Source organism: Maniola jurtina, chromosome 11 (genome assembly GCF_905333055.1).
Source record: "Maniola jurtina chromosome 11, ilManJurt1.1, whole genome shotgun sequence".
Taxonomy (NCBI): Eukaryota; Metazoa; Arthropoda; class Insecta; order Lepidoptera; family Nymphalidae; genus Maniola; species Maniola jurtina.
The window spans coordinates 9,713,470-9,734,431 of NC_060039.1; the positions used below are offsets into that span (position 1 = coordinate 9,713,470).

General features: G+C 36.6%; 2 protein-coding genes and 1 long non-coding RNA gene across 7 annotated transcripts; 1 reads left to right on the forward strand and 2 right to left on the reverse strand.

Annotated features, from left to right (window-relative positions):
• The first annotated feature begins 3,349 nt into the window (after nt 1–3,349).
• LOC123869573 (protein-L-isoaspartate(D-aspartate) O-methyltransferase) lies at nt 3,350–9,364 on the forward strand. Of its 2 annotated transcripts, none has more exons than XM_045912560.1 (7): nt 3,350–3,569; nt 3,828–3,964; nt 4,618–4,843; nt 5,129–5,214; nt 5,526–5,603; nt 6,435–6,548; nt 8,973–9,364. In XM_045912560.1, the coding sequence occupies exons 1-6, from the start codon at nt 3,395–3,397 to the stop codon at nt 6,528–6,530; spliced, it is 798 nt and encodes a 265-aa protein (XP_045768516.1). In that variant the 5' UTR covers nt 3,350–3,394; the 3' UTR covers nt 6,531–6,548; nt 8,973–9,364. The 2 variants fall into 2 exon arrangements, with proteins under 2 accessions (XP_045768516.1, XP_045768515.1); XM_045912559.1 differs by having other exon boundaries at nt 6,435–6,522.
• LOC123869592 lies at nt 6,529–8,367 on the reverse strand. The gene is made up of 3 exons (XR_006796919.1): nt 7,757–8,367; nt 7,397–7,399; nt 6,529–6,685 (listed from the first exon to the last, which is right to left on the reverse strand). It is a non-coding gene; the product is annotated as an uncharacterized LOC123869592 (long non-coding RNA).
• LOC123869534 (DNA repair endonuclease XPF) lies at nt 9,025–20,427 on the reverse strand. Of its 4 annotated transcripts, none has more exons than XM_045912510.1 (18): nt 20,348–20,427; nt 19,899–20,033; nt 19,002–19,154; nt 18,503–18,683; nt 17,806–17,918; nt 17,291–17,456; nt 16,959–17,095; nt 16,397–16,551; nt 15,956–16,283; nt 15,204–15,351; nt 14,412–14,621; nt 13,540–13,641; nt 12,906–13,005; nt 12,109–12,230; nt 11,475–11,648; nt 10,597–10,737; nt 10,174–10,368; nt 9,025–9,522 (listed from the first exon to the last, which is right to left on the reverse strand). In XM_045912510.1, the coding sequence occupies exons 2-18, from the start codon at nt 20,027–20,029 to the stop codon at nt 9,373–9,375; spliced, it is 2,706 nt and encodes a 901-aa protein (XP_045768466.1). In that variant the 5' UTR covers nt 20,030–20,033; nt 20,348–20,427; the 3' UTR covers nt 9,025–9,372. The 4 variants fall into 4 exon arrangements, with proteins under 4 accessions (XP_045768466.1, XP_045768467.1, XP_045768465.1 ...); XM_045912511.1 differs by having other exon boundaries at nt 20,360–20,422; XM_045912509.1 differs by lacking the exon at nt 20,348–20,427 and having other exon boundaries at nt 19,899–20,116.
• Nucleotides 20,428–20,962: the final 535 nt, after the last annotated feature.

Genomic DNA, 20,962 nt, shown 5'->3' on the forward strand with positions numbered 1-20,962 from the left:
TAGTGACCACTTCCCTATTTTACTCAACATAGCACAAAAATCCATTCCACAGTATAATCCTAATCCCCTTCTTAAACACAAACTTAACAAGGCCAACTGGTCTGCTTTTGCGGAATCAGTTGACCTTCTTATTGATAACTTATCAGATGAAGACAGTACAGTCCTTTACTACGATAACTTTGTCAAAATTTTGAAATATTCAGCCGACCTCCATATACCACTCAAAACTACTAAACGTGATTTTATGGCATCTCCTCCCTGGTGGGATGAGGAATGCACCAACCTAATAAAAAAACGTAAAGATGCAGAAATTTCCTACACGATGTTAATGTCCCGTGAAAACTTTTTGGAATACCAGCGCACCGATGCCAAAGTCAAGAGATTGGTATCAAAAAAGAAAAAGCGAGGTTGGATTACTTTCTGCGAGTCTCTGGATCCCCGATCCCCATCTACCTTGGTATGGGATAGAATGAAAAGATACCGGCAATCTGTCTCCTCTAGTGACCCAACTTCCAATAACGCATCTGTTTGGTTAGATGCTTTTGCTGACAAACTTGCTCCACCATTTGTTCCATGCGAATATTCCTGTCCTCATCTAACTCCACTTACTTCCTCAGACACTATGGATGCCCCATTCAGTTTCTTGGAGTTGCAGTGTGTTCTCTCGGACCTTAAAGACTCAACTCCAGGGGAAGATGGTATCCCATATTCCTTTATTGTAAAACTTAACAATAAAGCGAAACACTGCTTTCTTAACATGATAAACAGGTTTCTAGAATCAGGAATCATCCCGGGACCTTGGAAAACGCAAGTAATAATCCCCATTAGGAAACCTGGTAAAGATCCTTCTGACCCAAATGCTTACCGCCCGATTGCCCTATCTTCAACTTTGGCCAAAATTATGGAGCACTTGATTAAAAACCGCTTGGAATGGATAATAGAAAGCAGAGGCTTAATTGCCAAGTCTCAATTTGGCTTTAGAAAGGGCCTTGGTACAATGGACAGCCTTGGAGTTCTTTCAACAGACATTCGAATAGCCCTAGCTAAAGGAGAGTACCTTGTGGGTGTATTCCTAGATATTGCAGCAGCATATGATAACGTTCTTCTCCCGGTACTCAGGCAGAAACTGCAACAGCTGAGCATCCCACCGAGATTAACTCAAATAATATGCAATCTTCTCTCATCTAGAACCATTCTGGTGAGAACTAAATCCCTAAATCTTCCCCCCAGAATGGTCTGGAAAGGTCTCCCTCAAGGTTCTGTTCTGAGCCCACTGCTCTACAATATTTACACCTATGATCTTGAAATGTCTGTTGAAAGTTTTTGTAACATCCTGCAATATGCAGATGACATAGCTCTGTACGCCAGCTCCAACTCCATGGACGAAATTTCTACCTGTTTGAACTCTGCTTTGTATTATCTAGGCCAGTGGTTGTCAGATCATGGGCTTACACTGTCAATCGATAAGTGCAAGGCAGTCATCTTCACAAGAAGAAGACAAATTCCAATACCCAATGTTATGTTTGAGGATCAACACATTTCTCTCGCATGCAAAACCAAATTTCTTGGCGTGGTTCTAGACTCCAGGCTGAACGGTGTAGCTCACTCCGACTATGTTACCCGTAAATGTGAAAGCAATATTAATATCCTGCGAGCCTTGTCAGGGGTATGGTGGGGTGCCCACCCTTACACCCAAAAGTTATTATATAACGCCATAATCCGTAGTCATATGGACTATGGATTATTTATTTTAGACCCTATAAATAAGTCGGCTTCAGAAAAATTAAATAAAATTCAATATAAATGCCTAAGGCTCATTCTTGGGGCCATGAAATCTTCTCCCACCAATGTATTGCAAGTTGAATGTGTTGACCCTCCTAGACTTCTACGGGCTCAATATCTCAGTGATCGCTTTATCTGTAAAGTATTACAACTCTCTTCCCATCCTTTATTGGACAAGCTTCATAAGCTTTCCTCCGTCTTAAGGCCAAACCATACCCGTCCATGCCTTTTAAAAAGTTTTGTCAAATATACTCAACTCCCACATCCACTCTACTCTTCTCCCAAACTCCCCTTGTTCTCCTCCTCATTTGCAGGGTTAACATATAACTCACCGATTGCCAGTCTAGGTCTTCATAAAGACACAAGTGAGGCAAATGCAAAATTTAATGAAATACTTCAAAACAACTGGTCCGATTCCTTAGCAATATATACAGATGCCTCCAAGTTATCCAACAATGGTTGTGTTGGTGCTGCCTGCTGGATTCCAAAATACAAGATAGTCCTTCAATACAAATGCCCCCCTGAAACATCGGTATTTACAGGAGAGTCTATTGCTATATTAGAAGCTACCCTTTTTATAGAGTCCCATAACGTACAACAATCAATTATACTGACAGACTCTTTAAGTTGCCTGCAAGCACTTAAAGGAAATCCCTTCCGTAGTAAAGCTCTGATCTCCATCATCTTTAAAATCAAAGAAACTCTATACTCCTGTCATCAAAAAGGTCTCTCTGTTACATTGGCATGGATCCCAGGTCACTCTGGTATAAAAGGTAATGAGAGTGCAGACTCCTATGCAAAGCTCGCCACTGAATCAGGTTCTCTAACATATTTTAAAAATCACTCCCAGGATCTGTGTGCTCTTGCAAAAACTGACCTTATTAATTCTTGGAACACATTGTGGATTGAATCAAAATCGGTTAAAGGTAAATATTATGCTTCTTTGCAATCTGAAATTCCTCGAAGACCGTGGTTCTTTTTTCATCAAAATATGGTTCGTTGGGTTGCTTCAACTATCACCCGGTTACGTATTGGGCACTCTTGCACTCCAGTCCATTTGGCCAAACTGAGAATTAGAGATCACTCTTTGTGCGAATGCGGTTTGGATGAAGGGTCACCCTCCCATATCCTCTTTTCCTGTCCAAGACTTGTATATAAACTTTATGATGTTCTCCCTCCTAAGATCCCTCGTCCCCTAAGTGTTGAATGTCTCTTAATGTTTGTGTTTAGTCCCTATGTAAAATTTTTGTGTAAATATATTAAGTCTAACAAAATAAAATTGTAAATTAATCTATTAAGTTTAAAATATTCTGTATATATTATTGTTTATGTAAGTACATGTACATAATATTTTTTTTTGTGTTGTTGTAGGTTATTTACTAACATCATAACCCATCTAGTCCAGTTACCTACCACAAATCGGACTGGGATTGTCCAGAAAAGACTTGGATGTAAATAAACCGTTCAACCTCCTTTGTGTTTTCTCCAAACAACGCGTCTTTGGCGAAGTGAATTGTGCTGTGTGGCACAACAAAAAGCCACTAAAATAAACAACAACAACAACAAATAAATAACTCTTTGGTTCAAACCAAAACCACCAAAACATCATCAAATGTCAAATAATATTATTTTTTCACCAGATTTTCTTCTGCCGATTATTCAACAAAATACGAAAATAGGGTTTCCATGGAGTAAGGTTTCTATTTCTTTAGGCATTTTAGTTTTAGCGAGTATGGCGTGGAGAAGCCACGGAATAAACAACGCCGATTTGGTTCGCAATCTGAGAGGTAAATAGAAATATTTTCATTTATGTAGTCAGTCAGTTTCTCCTTTTATCTACACTCTTGACTCTACACTTCAAAAAATTATTGAGATAAGAGAGTGATGTGGTTGTGTAAGAATTCATTCATATATATACAGAGATAATATATTTGTTTATTTTATAATTACTGTAGGTATATATAAAAAACCTTATTTATTGATACAGAATTCATAAAAAATTTATTGCATTTTCATAAACCTGTTGTACAATTTTTATATTTCAGCAAATGGCATCATAAAAACGGATGCTGTGGCGAATGCAATGCTAGCCGTTGACAGAAATAATTACTGTCCACATGCTCCATATCAGGACTCCCCACAATCAATTGGATATTCTGCCACAATCAGTGCTCCACATATGGTTAAACTTTTACACTTTTTTTGTATCTCAGGGTCTTCCCGGTCTTGACACAACTGATGAAAATGTATAGACTCAATCCATGCCAATATTGAATGTGTGAAAATGTGAAAGTTATCTGTCTGTCTGCTAGATGTTCACGGTTCAACCGTCTAACCAATTTTGATGAAATTTTGTACAGAGATAGTTTGATATCTTTTTATCCAGGATAGTCAATGAATTTCAACAAGTTTTTGAAAAACCTAAATCAACATGGGCAAAGGCATGGCTCATCTATATTTTATTTTTGTGTTGATAAGTATATGGACATCAATTTTGTTTCATCAAATTTGGACTTTGTAAAAAACTTGAAATTATCTCTGTTCTGAAGTTTAATTGTAATCTAATGTTACGATTAGACTATATCTAACATAGGTAACCATCTAACTAAAAACTTATAACTTATTATAAAATAACAAGATGATGCTGATGATGATGATAAAATGACTTCATCTCTGTGGATGTTGATTAAAGTTCAGGATTGATTGATAAAAACAAAGTTAGCAAAATTAGTTAGAAATAAATGTAAGCTTCACAAAATATTTCGTTCAGGAAGTTTGTTTGTAAATGAAGGTGATACATATTCTGATAAAACTTTAAAAAACTGCCTTTTTTAGCATGCTCATGCACTGGAGAGATTAAGAAAACAATTAATTCCTGGTGAGAAGGCCCTGGATGTTGGTTCTGGATCAGGTTACTTAACAGCTTGCATGGCTTTCATGCTGGGAGAGACTGGGAGGGTGATTGGTGTGGAACATATATCAGAGCTAGTGACACTGGCAACCAAAAACATTAAGGCTGATAATCCAGACTTACTGACCTCGGAAAGAGTTAAACTTGTTGGTAAGTTATTTGATAATCTCTATAACAAACTTATTAGTAATATAAATTGGCATTTAGTAGAAACTGCCCACAGAAGTGAAAACTGATGTGAAAGTTTTTACCCTTCCTAGAATCGCTCAATTCACCTAAAATAGTTTAACTTCAAAATTTCCTTATAACCTAAAAGTTATTCTAGTTTAATATTTGGTTTGCCTTTACTTTAAAAAAATTGGGTTTCTATTCTATACAAAGTTGAGACTTCTGGAATTATCTGGAAAAACTTGTTAAGTATATGATTATTTTTAGTTGGCGATGGACGTCAAGGCTACCCTGATGAAGCTCCCTACAATGCAATTCACGTTGGAGCGGCTGCTCCTACCTTACCCCAGGCTGTAAGTATAGTTACATTGTTATAAAGTCATTAAGACTATTTATCTGACTATTAGTCTGAGTTAAGTTTCGGTTTTTTTTCTTTACTTATACTATAAGACCTACCTACCTGCCTTTGATGAAGTTTAGATCCACGGGAAGTACCTATAAGTTTTCCTGACAGACAGACACCTAAGTGATCCTATAAGGGTTCTTTTTTTCCTTTTGAAGTATGGAACCCTAAAAATGTGTGAAATTAGTAGATAATAAAACTGCCTATTGTCATTTGAATAGGGTTATTAAACACATTGCATAAAATGTACTTTATTTGCAGCTTGTCGAGCAACTGAAGCCTGGTGGTAGACTCATTGTTCCTGTGGGCCCAGAAGGAGGTGAACAGCATCTCACACAAGTAAGATGTTTATCCTCACTAGATTTTGACAATCTCCCTGGCGCAGTGGTCTATTAGTGGGAGGACCTGGGTTTGATTCCCGGAAGGGTTTAGAATTTTTTAAATTTCAAAATCACTGGTCCCATCTGGTGGTAGGCTAAGGCCTTGGCTAATTACCACCCTACCGGCAAAGCCGTGCCGCCAAGCGATTTAGCATTCAAATATGATGCTGTGTAGGCACCAAAGGGTTTAATAATAACTGTCATACTCCTTCCAGGTTAGCCCGCTTCCATCTTAGACTGCATTATCACTTACCACCAGGTGAGATTGCAGTCAAGGGCTAACTTGTATCTGAATAAATAAAAAAAACCTAAATAGTTGGTACAGACATAAAAGTGTGCCTATCTATTTTCCACAGCTAAACCAGTGATTCACTCATTAAAGGCACAGATAGGTATAAAATACACTGTAGACAGATGAAGGCAGCTTTTAAACATGATATTTCTCGAATGTATCTACAACATTGTCGAATACAAATAAGAACTAAACCACGTTTGTTTGGGGAGCGTGCTAGGGAAACTTCCCTTAGCGGGACTCGAGCACAATATATGGCTATCTACAGTTGAAATCTATAGAGCGCACTTTGATTTTGCTTAGACTTAAGTTTAAGTTAAAACGAGACAAATTTATGCCAGTTGTATAATGCTGTCTCGTTTTAACAGTGTCAAGTACAAGTGTGTGTATAGATCTCAGCCTACGATTGATTGAGCTACAATTCGTTACTAACTTTGTAATTTTTAATTATTTTAATTATTATTATTATATATTATATTATTATTTTAATTATTTTAGGTGGATAAGGCACTGGATGGTACCACCACAGTAAAGAAGCTAATGAGCGTAATCTACGTCCCACTGACGGATAAGAACCACCAGTATCGTGAGTGACCCCTTACTACCTTACTGGTAATCTGCACAATACTTGTGGTGGTAACAGTAATCACCTACTTTGCTTCCTAATTCATCAACTTCCTGTGATTTACTCTTGGTCGCTAACAGAAGCACTTGTGTACATAAAAGTATATGACATAATATTATGTATCCTATGTTGAGCCATTACAAACGTGCGAACTGTGTCATAAATCAGTTTTTTGCACCAGACCCTCGACAATGCCTTATTATAGACCTGTTCTTCTTCTCTCTCTGGGCTGGTTTCCGCACTTAAACGTTTCCGTTACAGACCTGTTATCTAAAGGTAAAGTATGTCACATTCCTATGACTTAGCGGGGTTGTAATGTTGTACTGAAACCCATTACATCTTAAAGGATGTAATGTAGCTTCCAAGGAAGTTTTAGTCTATGCTGCTCTGTCTCGTTTCGTATGATGACGTCCCTCTCACTCGCGAGATTTAAATTTTCTATCTCGCTTTGACGAGTAATGGCGTCTCTTTCACAGAAACACGAACCATAGAGTAAAGACTTGAAAATTCCCTCCAAAACTTATGTGCGCAACGTTATATTATTGTGGTGTTATTGAAATTAATTATTTATTTAACTTGACATTAAAATGTCTAATAGCGACGATGATGGCAGCAGAAAAAGTCCAGAAACTTTTAATGCTCAAAGTGTAATAAACGATATTATGCTCCCAGAAATTTCTAAAGACACATAGGTAATACCTATTTGAGCATACAAAGATTTTGATTTTTTTTTGTCTCGCGATATGTGAAAATTGGAGTATTGAACGCGGGGTAATGCTGTTTTTGTCCTGGGCGCCCCTAAACCCCGCGCTTCACTCAAAATTCTAGATGCAACACTCTCGCTACGGTCGGGAGTCACTCTAATGTCCTCGTTACGGTGCGGATTTATCTCAGCACCCGTGACGTAAGACATTACCCCCATGTTAAATGATCTACTATTATCGGTCCTCTCGCTCGCACTTACAGGCCTTATGAAACTGGCGCCTGAGGCTCTGGTGTTGTGTGTAACAGTAAAAAGAAGGATATAGTTGATAACAGGTTATTAAGAGCGAGGGAGAGGTTAAGGAAATACCGCGTCGTCGCTCTAGCTACCTGTGCCCATCCCTTTATCGATAGCGACTTCTGCAGCATTCTCACAACCCTGAGGTCTTAATGATTTAATACTCAATTCGTATGTTTGTAATGGCTCAACTACAATTGTTTAAGTAATAAAATTACTGATAGCCGTATATTAAGTATCAGCACTTTACAGACTAGACAAAGTAACACCCTGTTATATACCTACATACTCGTATTTGATTTGTTTTTCTAAACATGAGACTGATTATAAAAGCGACAGAATGATAAATGTTACATTTAGCCTAGTTTATTTATTGTTATTTTAAGTTTAAGAAAAACTTGTGTTGTCACATAATATTATCAGATATGACTATAATATGAGACATAGTCAGATCCAGACTGCTTTCCTTTTACTACATAGCATTATATATAAACATACTATTTAGACATTTTCATATGGATAAATTGAAAATTATATTAATTAACTAGATGCCGGCAGCTTCACCCGCGTGGATTTAGGTTTTTAAAAATCCCGTGGGAACTTTTTTTGACTTGATTGTCCAAGACAAAAGTAGCCTATCCATAATACTGTCTTCTGGATGCAAGATATCTCTATACCTTTCGTAAAAACATTTAAACGGACATTTTTTTAAAAATTCTTCATCCAATGGGATCACCAGGATTTAGGAATGCAATTCCTTACAGCATCAGGGTTGAGGAGCTGGGTCCTCGAGGTCAACGACAAAGTTTTACTTGGTAATAGGTACCTTCAATATCAATAATTTATAAGTATACATATATTATAAATTACAAGTAATTTATAAGTATAAATCCATCACGCGGGCGAAGCCATGGTCATCATTTTAATTAAGTGTCATTCGATGTATTTCCATACAACAGTCATTACTGAGCCGTTTCATTCTTGGTTTACTGAAGTATAGCCTATATTATATTTATCAATTTTCATTGTTTCATGCAATAACATTGAACCCGTTTTTAAAGAATTTTTGATGTTGCAAATAGAATTTTTTAATTAAAGCCTGATCAAAAAATAATTTACCTCGCTATATTGCGGAAAACTTATGGAGTTAATTTATACAAGACCATATTAATCTACTTAGTGACTCTATAATAGACCACAATATTATACTAGTGGCGCCCCCAGAGGAAGTTGTATTGCTGGTCAGGCTGCTAATCCATTACGAATGTAATGAGAAAGGACTCGCCATATGTGTCAGCTGTCATGTCAAAAGCATGAAACCATGCTTTCGACATGCCAGTTGACCCATAGAGGAAATATGGCGAGTGCTTTCTCAAAATTTATGCATTATAAAAAATTATTATTGTTCTAGGTCCATGGAGCTAAGTTGCCTTGTATAATATATATTGAATAAAACTCCAGGATGACATTCAGTTTTTTTTATTGACTCCATAATTTATTCACAAATTAACTATTATTTCGTAAGTTACAATTTACTGTTAGCACACTGAGCAGCAAAAATATTAAAAAAATGATCCACAAAGAAAATCCACAAGGAATAATCTCTTACAAGTTGCACTCTATTTTGAACTCGATTTCAGTTGTGATTTAGTTCCTTATCATTTTATTATTGAAACTGCTCAAGCATTTTGCTGCTCAGCTTGTGCTGACATTACAAGGATTGACAAATTATAACTCATCTGTAGTTTTAGTATTGTGTCTGTCTGCAAGAAATTATTAATAAATAAATATTTTAAAAATTAACTTTCATTTTATTTCATGCTTTTGTATGGCTTTCCTGTAAATTTTTTCTTCCCAAATGATTTTGTCTTATCTGATTCAGTAGGTAGAGCTTTGACATGCAATATTGAATACAAAGCTTCTGCTTCATTTTTGTTCTCTATTAATTCTGCTAACTGCTCCTAAAATCAAATGAGACAAATCAAGAACAATTATCTTTTATGGGATTTCATCCAACTAAGTGGTAGGTTTATATTTCAGTGCCTACAGTAAACAAATAATTTAAAAAAAATTCGAAAAACCCGGACTGCCGTTTTCAGTGCATCTTTTTCAGTCCACACTTCAAGCGGATAAAATCCGCCATTTTGATTTTAGAATTGTATGTACCCAATGACATTCGTCGTAATCCAAATGTCCAATGACGTACTATTTATCAAAATCGGTTGAGCCGTTGAGTAGTTACGAGCGGACATACATACAAGTTAAGCACATAACAGCAACTCTACTTTTGCGTTTTGCCGCAGTCGGGTAAAAAGAACCCCAAATGGCCAAATTGAGACGATGTAGGTTTCTAGCAAGCACCAAAATTGAACGGACTGTTACGAATGCTTTAGGGTGCAATGGAAGAGGCGACGCGCGGGAGGCGAGGCTCACAACAACGTTGCCAAAGGGTAATTAAACCTTCGGCTTCGACTGAAGGTTGTGGAGATAGCTGATTAGATAAAACTTCCGTCAGACTAGTTAGCAACACCACTATAACAACTACCATAGACCATACCGTCTGCAGCTTAGCCATGAGCAGTCTTATCAGAGTTAGTATGATAATTACATACCTCAGTGAGCGTTATTAGATGGTCCAGCGAAATGCCTCTATTCATCAGCCTCGTGATGTTCTTGGAAGTGACTCCAGGGAGTTTTTGCACGAAGTCATGAATCAAAATGTTATACCGTTCATAGTTCATGTCGTCTGCAGTGTTTTCGCCACTGAGCGCTAATGCTTCTTCGACATTGGGATTATTTTTTCCTTGCTGTAAAATGTATAGCATATTATTTTTTAAACTTATTAAAAAATAGCAAGCTGATGGCCATAACTTCGTCCACTTGTTCTTATATTTATAGCCTAAAGCACTCAGGGATTACAATATAACTATCAGTGAAACAATTTTGTTGAATCCAGATTGCCCCTACATTCACATAAAGTAACAAATTTTACCTCTATAATATGATATTAGTATAGAATATAGATGATAACTTACTTTCAGTTCATAAAACAGTTCTGCTGTAGCATAAGGACTCGGGGACCAAACTAGTTTTAATCTGGGAAAATGTATTGTTAAGAGTTGCAGTTTCTGCTGAATGTCTGCACCAGATATGTCCGTCGACACCACAAAGCTACCCTGCAAATTAAAAATTAAAATGAATATTTCACCTTCCAATAGAAATAAATATCTTTGTTCTACATCCTAATAAACATATTATAAAATATTTCGAAAATCATCTCATATCATCTTAAACACCAAGTTCGACGACCTCCCTGGCGCAGTGGTCTTATTAGTGGGAGCTCCCGGGTTCGATTCCCGGCAGATGTTTGGAATTTTATAATTTCTAAATTTCTGGTCTGGTCTGGTGGGAGGCTTCGGCCGTGGCTAGTTACCACCCTACCGGCAAAGCCGTGCCGCCAAGTGATTAATCGTTCTAGTACGATGCCGTGTAGAAACAAAAGGGGTATGGGTTTAATAAAAAAAAAGCTGCCATACCCCTTCCAGGTTAGCCCGATTCCATCTTAGACTGCATCATCACTTACCACCAAGTGAGATTGTAGTCAAGGGCTAACTTGTATCTGAGTAAAAAAAAAGTTCTAAATCTCGAACGCCGTCGCGTCTGTCTGCGACGTACAGCCTCTATACTTAACACCGTAAATACATAAAGTGAGACATCGCCCTTGATGTTTGCAGACGAGCCGGTTTTACGGTCGTACTATATAATTAAAGTTTGCTCTACCGACTTCTGGTCTGGTCGGACTTCGGGTCGGTGACATAATCCTTCTCATCTTGCTCCTAACGCTCCGTAGGACCGTTCTGTCCAGACGTTTTCGTCGACGGACTGTTCAATGCATCTCTTTAGGCTGTGGTACCTGCAAGTTGAAGGGCTTGGTCTGGTCGAACTCGATGAGCAGGATGGGGCGCGCGTAGTTGCGGCACATCTGCGTACTCTGCGCAAACAGCCGGCCGGAGTTGAGCGAGCCGATGAGATCCGATATAGACTTGCGCTCCACGCAGATGTCCGGCGTGAGAATGTAGTCGCCGATCTGAAACAAGGCCATGTCCATTCTCCGACGCACAAACATTTGCGCCATTTTTAGGGTTCCGTATCTCAAAACGAAAAACGAAACCCTCACAGGATCACTTCGTTGTCTATCGTGTCTGTCAAGAAAACCTATAAGATGCTTCCCTTTGACCTAGAATCATGAGGCAGGTGGGTAGGTGTTATAGGACAAGTAAAGTAAAAATCCGAAAACTGTCAATTTGTGGTTACATCACAAAACAAAAAACTCAAAATGTTCATGAACAAATAATAATTTAGTAATTTCTAAGTAAGATAACTATAACAAATGGGGTATCATATGAAAGGGCTTTACCTGTACATTCTAGAATTGTTTTTTTATTGATTTTCATGCATAATAGTTTTTGATTATGCCGTGAAAAGCTACAGACAGACAGATATATTTCGCATTCACAGTACTTTTATTAGTATGGATCATGTCTCACAGCGATGGTGACGGGTTCGATGTTGATGCCTTTCTTGTGCAACAGAGCAGGCAGGTCGGAGCGGAACTCCCTCATGTCTACGATCACCACCGGCTTCTCTTTCGTACGTTTGACTTGCCCACCTATAACGTAATCATAGTAACGTAGGGTACCCGCCAGGAAATATTGCACATCGCACTTTAATAATAGGCACCTTCTAGGTAAACGCGTCCCATCTTAGACCACATCATCACTTTCCATCAGGTGTGATTGTGGTCAAGCGCTTACCTATAGGAAATATAAAAAAAATAATAATAATATAAAATTAGTCATGTGTAATTCAGACTTGGTCACGAAGAGTTCCGTACCATAGGATAAGAAATAACATTATAATTTTCATGGCAACTGTTTTGAACTTTGAAGTTTTTATTTATTGTTATAACGACAATAGAAATACACATTCTGTGAACATTGCAACTGACTACCTAATTACGGTTCATGAGATAGGTACAGCCCACTGACAGACCGACGGACAGCGGAGGGTTAGTAATAGGTTCCCGTTGGCACCCTTTGGGGTACAGAATCCTAAAAAGAGATTTTGGCTTTGTATACCATCGATTTATAGCGTCATCTCTGTCACTCGTACCTATGTGACATTTTCGGTCTCAACAATAGAGACGGCGGTCTACGAAACTGTTAAGTATCTCTTTCTAAAGTTCAATGTGCAAAATTTCCTGCCATGTACTGTCAGCCTGATTCTAAAAAGCGGTCAATGCATAAATTGAATAGTATAATAATATGTATATTTAGGTGCATACCTGCTTTTCTAGTGTCTACTGGGTCATCATCTTCTTCTTCCACGTTTAAATTGAAATACTCGTCAGTCTTGCCATCCTGGTATGAAGGCACTACCATTACCTGGAAATTATATTCATCTCTAACTGTACAGATAGAAATTACGCAATAGCCCACTAGCTTGGTTCTTAAGACTACATGTTATCTCTACATTTCTGATTTGATAACGTAGAGAAACTCCTTTTCGGTGCTCGTTGCTAAAAAACTTCGGCTTCGGCCAAAACTTCGGTCCATTTTGCTTTCAGTCAAAATGGACTGAAGTTTGGCCGAAGATGGTTTTTTAGCCGAAGCCGAAGGTTTAGTCGGACACTATATTAATCTCTAATGAATCCCCGCACAGTTTTGACACTTAAAATTAGTCATTTACGCAGAAATTAGGCTTAACTTCATGTAACCACCAAAAAGATTTACGAGCACTATATTGATGACCTCCCTGGCGCAGGCAGTGGTCTTATAAGTGGGAGATCTCACTTTTTCAAAGTTTTATTGACAGACACGACTGACAGACGGACAAACAGACGGACAAAGTGATTTTACAAATGTTCCTTTTTCCTTTTCCTTAAAAACTAACTCTTGCTTCCTTGAGTGTAAACTTACACTTTTCGTTTGTATGAGCATTTCAAACGCTTGCTTCTCTCGTCTCAATGACGTCAGGTAAGATTGTTCCTCGATTGTTTTATCATGAATCAGGAAATAAACCTGAAAAAAAAGATTCTTGGTAAGCGATAAATAAAAAAAAAAGTTCCATTCTAATTTTGGTATTCAAACTCATTAGTATTGGTACTAACAACAGAGTAAAAATTAAATACAAGTTGGATACCAACTTTCTTTGGAACATTGCGATTCTGCTTTCAGCTTTCTAGGTGCAATAGGCTTTGGTCTGGGCGAAGATGAGAATATGGAATACCCTGTCGGTTTCTTCTTTAGCTACCTTCAAACGAAAAGTAAATAGGCACTTTCTAGGCAGATGCGCTCCACATTTGGCTGCATCATCACTTATTATTTCAAGTGATGGTGTTCAAGCGCTAGCCTATATAGTTAAAAAAAATGTAACCCAAGGTAGGTGTTTCCATACTAAATATGAAAAACCGGCCAAGTGCGAGTCAGACTCGCACACCGAGGGTTCCGTACTTGGATATTTTTCCGACATTTTGCACGATAAATCCCAGTATGCTTTTAAAAAAAACTGATTTAGAATGTACAAGTAAACCCCTTTCATATGATACCCCACTTGGTATAGTTCTTACTTTGAAAATTGAACCACATTTTAAGTTTTCGGATATTTTCCTTTACTTGTGCTATAAGACCTACCTGCCAAATTGCATGATTCTAGGTCAACGGCAAGTACCCTATAGGTTTTCTTGACAGACACGACAGATGGACAGACGGACAGACAACAAAGTGATCCTATTAGAGTTCCGTTTTTTCTTTTTGAGATATGGAACCCTAAAAAATTAAATAAAAGATACCTTTGATTGAGGCTCTTCAGGTTTTTTCTTAACCTCAAACAGCTCTATCTGCCTTACCGCCGCCACGTCACTGTGGTATAGGATAATGTACTCCGGACGTAATGCCTCCAAGGTTTGACCGAGCGAAAAGTGGTTGCCGTTCTGTTTGAATGTTTGTATGCAGATTATTGGCCTCTCTGTTTCTAGTTGAGTTATATCTAAGTTGTCTATCTGAAAAATTAATAAAAATATATTAATAAAAAAAAATGTTTTTAAAGAATTCTTTCCATAATGTACCAATGTGAGGGACGTATGGCCTATAAGTTGTGACAACGCATATCAATCCGTTAACCTAAGTCGGTAACTGGAGAGGAGACTCACTTCAGAGGTCTAAATTTGGTCTTTTCAGACCCTCCGTGCCTCGGAGAGCACGTTAAGCGGTGGCAAAATGGTTAACGCCCACTGAGATTTTTGTCACTATCATTTGTACGGGATAACGTAACAGAGAGAGCGGTATACTAACTTCTCTAAGTATACGACTTTATAAGTCGCATCGGCAATATACGTTTGCGCAGAAAAGCGTAACCTAACGCCGACTATAACCGAATGTACCTCAATGATATACATACAAGAACAACAAAGACCTAAGACACGTGCTAACAAAACATGGCGCGCAGGCAACAACCAATAGCGGATGGACACGCGCTATGATTGGCTGATAAATTTTCGCGCCATGCAAAAATAAAATTTCTGCGCAGGTACCTCGACGTATAAAACTGGCAGTACTGTATATGTAACTGTAGGAGTAAATACCTGTGAAATAGGCTCGAACATGCTCTCATTGATTGTTTTTGATTTTTTCACCGAGTCATTCGACGCCATTTGAGTTAAAGTCAACACATAATTGGATTTATTCAATTCATCCATTGCATCCTCATCTTCTAAGTGTGGATCTACTACACTATATAACATAACAAGTTATAAAACATTGTAATATAATATGCTTTAGTAGTGTGACATGACTATCTTTTTAAATAACAGAACACAGGAGAAATGACTAGACTGCCATATTATCAACATATTACAATTTAAACTGAAAACCCATGGCAGGCCAGCACTCAGCAACACAGTAATGTATATAATGAAACATGTAAGAAATTCACACTAGCTGATACCTGCCACTTCATCTGCGTGGATTTAAATTTTTCTGATGTAAAAAGTAGCCTATTACTTTCCATTTTTAGAGTAGAATAGAATATATTTTTATTCAAGGAAACTTTTACAAGTGCTTTTGAATCATCAAAATAATTTACCACTGGTTCAGAATGCTGTTCCTACTGATTTTTATCAAAATGACGTTAACCTGTGGCTCTTTTGCGGCGTGATTGAAGGATAAACTAACAAGCACTTTCGTACATGGGTAGTGATTGCATTGCCTTTTAAATTTTAACAGAAACGATTATTACAATACTTAACGTAATATAACAAAGTTAAAAATTCTGGATATTGTAATTATTTTAAAACAAAAGTTATATAACATGTACAACTTACTGAAATGGACTCACCCTAATTCAGTTACATTTTCATTTTCCAAATCTTTTTGAGTTTTATTTATCTTTTCTTCTGATTTTATGGGTTTATTCAACTTTTTATACTTAGAAGCGACTGAAGTAATATTGAGGTCTCTTCTAAATGCTGTATAAAATAGATATTTGTTTTCCCCCATTGTAAGAAAGTGGTTTAGTTGACTACATGACTTGTTATCGTTGCATAGGATAAGTATTTTTGTATTGGCTAAGGAACCATTTTTGTTTTTCTTTACTTCTTCTGGGATTTCATCTATTAACAAATCGCATAAACATTTCCATTTCGGTGATGGCTCTGGATCAAACTCTGTAATAAATTGAATACAATTTTTATTAAATTAGAAATGTAATAAAAAATGCCAACCTTCGCCTCAGCATAGCTGCTGACCGATTTTTTCAAAGTTACATATTATTATTTACCATTTTTACTGTTAAAAACCCTAGCTTTCGCTAAACGAAACAGGGTCTCGGCAGAATCCAGGAGTATCCAGCCTGAATTGACCCTCGCGTACTCTGGTGTCCTGTATTTGTTCACCAGAGCGTAGAATGACACTGAGTCATCGTGGATTAGATTTCTGAAATAAGAATATCAAGTTAAAAAAAAACACCGTGTTTAACCAACAAACAAATTCAATAATAGTTTTGACATATAGACACTAGTATTTTGTACCTATAGTTTTGAAAAAGTTTTATGTGATACTAGCTGATACCCGCGACTTCGTTCCCGTGAATGTAGGTTTTTAAAAATCCTGTGGGAACTCATTGATTTTCCGGGATAAAAAGTAACCTGTGTGTTAATCCAGGGTATAATCTATCTCCATTGCAAAAATTTCCAAACAATTTTTTTTGCAAACATTGTGAACTGGTCAAAATAAAAAGAATAGCCAGTTGGATTTGAGTGGGCTCTTCTCAGACCAGGGTGACTAGAAGATACCTATGTCCAGCAGTGGACATCTATCTTTTGATGTTGGTGATGACTTACAAGATCATAGTTCTTAAAACCTTCAAGTCTTGGATGTATTCCTTTGTCCTTGTGCTGAGTTGATGCCAGACACAATCCAGCTGCGACTGTAGTATTTTGTGAAACTTCTTAGTGATACAGTTCTCTGTGGTTATTTCCTAAAATAAAATTACCTCTTTAAAAAAAAGTTAAATTACCGTCAAACTTTTATAATTTTAGTGTGAATTAATAGCAGTAGATAGTAAACGGTGACAGCTTACTGGTTAAGAACTCTGTGATGATGATGATGATGGTTTAGTATGGATAAGTATCCAAAAAATGAATTTGAGTTTGGAAAAGATGAACAAAGTTACTTGCATATCCAAGGTCCTGTTAATGCTCTTCAGCTGTTTGACTGTGTAGTTCATGATGTCCAGCAGGCATGCCTGTATGAGGCTCATGTTGCTGCTGAGGCGAACGTGAAGCTCTACGACTTCCGCTTGTCTGCTTTTTAGACTTTTTATTACTCCTCCATGGAACCTAAAATTACCATCTCTAGTTTAGTCTCTACATTGTATAAAACAAAGTCGCTTCATTCTGTACACTTAAATTTTTCAAACTACGTCGATGTAAGACTTCATCCGTGTGGATTTAGATTTTAAAATCCAGTGGGAACTCTTTGATTTTCTGGGATAAAAACTGTGTCACACACTATATGTATGCAAATCACTCTGATCTGTTGCTCTGTTGACAAACAAACACACTTTCGCATTTAAAATATTAGTATGAAATATGATACTCAGTATAAAGTTTAATTTGCTTTGGCTTCCACTTTCCCACAATGTGCCTAGAGTTTTTATTTAATAATCACATAACACATATTATTTACCTTGGCCACAAGAATAACTCGGTAACAAAAAGTGCTCGCATAACTTTTTCCACTTGATTATATCCAAAGGTGAAAGAGATTGGTGAATTTGAAAATGCTTTAATGAATCCAGTCTATAAAATACAAACAAAAAAAGTTTTATTGATGGCAATAGGCTTGTTTTTTAAATAATATTATTATTAAATCATATGAAAAATGAACTGAAATTGCAGAATGCATGCTAATGTGCAAGTTGGCACACTTTAATCAGTGATATACCATAGTGTCATGTTCAAATTACATGACACAATATATGATAATTCATGCTCAGTAATGAGCAAGATGAACATCAAAATGATGATGAGAATAGAAAAGATAGTACTTTACAAAAATGTAAACCAAGTGTCCCAGTTTTAAGTCTTAAATTTAGATATGTATGTAACATACCTACTTCTTTTTTAAATATTAATTATGGAGTTAAGACAGCTAAAAATTATATTATTTTTAGCTGTCTAACTCCATAATTTGACAGCCACAGTGTGTTGATTGCAATCAACTATGATAAATTGATGTTCTCTCACTATTGGTTACAATACAATGCATTTAAGCAGCAAGAAAATCATATATTCAGTCAATCACATATGAGACTATAGCAATGTGATAATCACAATTTCCGCATTCAACTAACAGATTTAGAGTAGCTATATTTTTAAAATACCTTATTTTTTTGTCGAAACAATCTTAAGACAAAAGCCTCCTGGCATGATTCAAGCACTGTGTGAGCCCTCAAAACAACAATGCCAGTTATATTAGACACTGGGACACGGTTTTTCAGCAGGTCAACAACTAAAATCCTTGTTGATACAAAGTATATACCACCTTCTAAATATGCTTTTTCCCTGAAATTTACTAGGTAATTAAAAATCATTTAACTTGTACTCATTATATCTATGTATAAATATATAATTAAAGCAATTAAAATTATGGCACAGTAGGTGAAACTTTGCTGATCAACTGGGCTACATAATAGGGCTGGGCTATATAAGCTATCTGTGTACCATGTCAATATCAGTTACAGATGGACTGTAAAAAGCCCGGAGACTTGTAGATACCAACTTGAAGCTAAATATTAGTTTTCCATTTTAGACAAACAGGGTTACATTTGGAATGATTTTTTAAGAAACTTTTCATTTCCAATTTTAGAGAAATTTGTTTACCTCTCAGCTCCAGTGTTGGGTAAAACAGTTAAATTAAACTTCTCTGTGAAGAATTTCTCCTCATGGTCATTGCTGTTAATTACGAATACTAAATTGGCAGGATCTTTGTGCACCCATAATAAATTGGTGACAACTGTGTTATAATTTAGGCCCCTGAAATTAATATTAAAATTACAGTTTAAAAATTGTCCCAACATTGAGTTGGATTTTCACTAGTGTTGAGCAGTGTAGTCTTAAATAGTAGGTCGTGGATCACTGAAATGTACAATAACAAGTATGCTGGATGAGATGTGCCACACAAAATGACAGTCACTTAGTGTCAAACAGTCTTTATATTGACAGATATCTCATCATTCATCACAAACATTTAGTTCAGAGTATGCTCACATGACGCTCACTGCTACTTTCAGCATCAAAATAGCAAACATAAAGTTGTTTCAAAAACAGGTCAGCAATTGGAGGTCAGCGTACTTGTATGTGTAGTTCTTTCATACAATACGCTACTTGGTGTAGTTATCTTTCTTTGAAAATTGAAAATACTAAATATTTGATACCTACTAATTTTTTGTGATCTAACCACAAATTTACAGTTTCGGATTTTTTCTTTATTTGTGCTATAATACCTACCTACCTACCAAGTTTCATGATTCTAGATCAACGGGAAGTACCCTATAGGTGTTCTTGACAGACACAACAGATGGACAGACAGACAGACAACAAAATGATCCTATAAGAGTTCCATTTCTTTTTGAGGTACGTAACCCTAAAAATTATTGGAGATTGCATAGAAGCAAAAAAAAAAATAGAAATAATGGCAAGCAAAAACAGGTTTACATCTTACTTGCATTCTATTAATACAACTTTACTATACCAACATCTTACTTAAATCTTACTTACTTTGCAATTATTATAAGCGCATCTTTTTCAAAGACATCGATAAATATCTGTTTCTCAAAAGGAAGCAATGGATATTTAGTTTCAACGTCTTCTGGCATCGCCATGTCCTGCTTCTCGTTATTTATTTCCATTTAGCTACAATACGCATAAAATATTCTTTTAGGTGAAAGAGGCACGAAAGAATAATGAAACACCAACGACCACAAATCCCTTGCAACAGACAAACAGGCATTCCTGAATCCAGCCTGAATCCTCAATCTTGACAAGGACTCAAGAGTCAAGCCCAAAGTAACTTCAATTCAAGACCACTGACCAAGTAATATTATATTGCTAATTTAAGATTCGTTTCTAAGGTGTTAAAACTATTCACAGCAGTTTGATAGGACTGCTTATCAATTGTTAACGTTTCCACCAGTAAACTTTAATATAATTTACAAAATAAAAACTACCTGCACTCATACCTCCAATCTTAAAATTCAAAAAACTTGCGGTCAGTGTGAAAACTGAAACATGCGAGCGAAAAAAAAACTCGAAAGTCAAAAAAAATTTGAAAACCACAGACCATAGAGTAAAGTAATACAGATAAACTCCGATAAACCATAGACCAAACAGGCATTACAATTTACAATTTTGGGCAACTTGTGAATGGAAGATTTTGTATGGTAAAAAACTAGTCTGTGGTAAAAAACTATCCAGACAGTGAAAAAATCTCGCACGATTTCTGATGCTAAATATTTTTTTCACCTCTCTAGCTCAAACAGGGCGCCTTTGCTGCCTAAAACCAGTGAGCAACATTGAAATTTGCTCACTGGTTTTGTGAAACTTAACTGGTCACTGGTGTGAGAAAAAGTAGTTTTTTAAGATTTGCACTCGCAGCAAAAATGAATTTTGCTATCTTATTGAACAAATAACTATTGTTCAATGGTTAATTAAACGCTTAGATACATTTATAATGTTACCCGTGACTATGTAAGTAAAGAGTGAGAGACTCTACCGTCGTACCTATTCGTGAATGTACCTTTATTTTTATCATGTTGGTAATATCCGGTTCCTTGAATGTGCTT

Coding starts and splice junctions, on each gene's coding strand:
- LOC123869534 (XM_045912510.1), bottom strand. CDS start 20,029: ATGGAAATAAATAACGAGAAGCAGGACATGGCGATGCCAGAAGACGTT. Junction 18,684..19,001: donor CCCAACACTGGAGCTGAGAG/GTAAACAAATTT, acceptor AGTAAATTTCAG/GGAAAAAGCATATTTAGAAG. Junction 13,006..13,539: donor TGCTCATACAAACGAAAAGT/GTAAGTTTACAC, acceptor TATAATTTCCAG/GTAATGGTAGTGCCTTCATA.
- LOC123869573 (XM_045912559.1), top strand. CDS start 3,395: ATGTCAAATAATATTATTTTTTCACCAGATTTTCTTCTGCCGATTATT. Junction 4,844..5,128: donor GGAAAGAGTTAAACTTGTTG/GTAAGTTATTTG, acceptor GATTATTTTTAG/TTGGCGATGGACGTCAAGGC. Junction 5,604..6,434: donor GTGAACAGCATCTCACACAA/GTAAGATGTTTA, acceptor TAATTATTTTAG/GTGGATAAGGCACTGGATGG.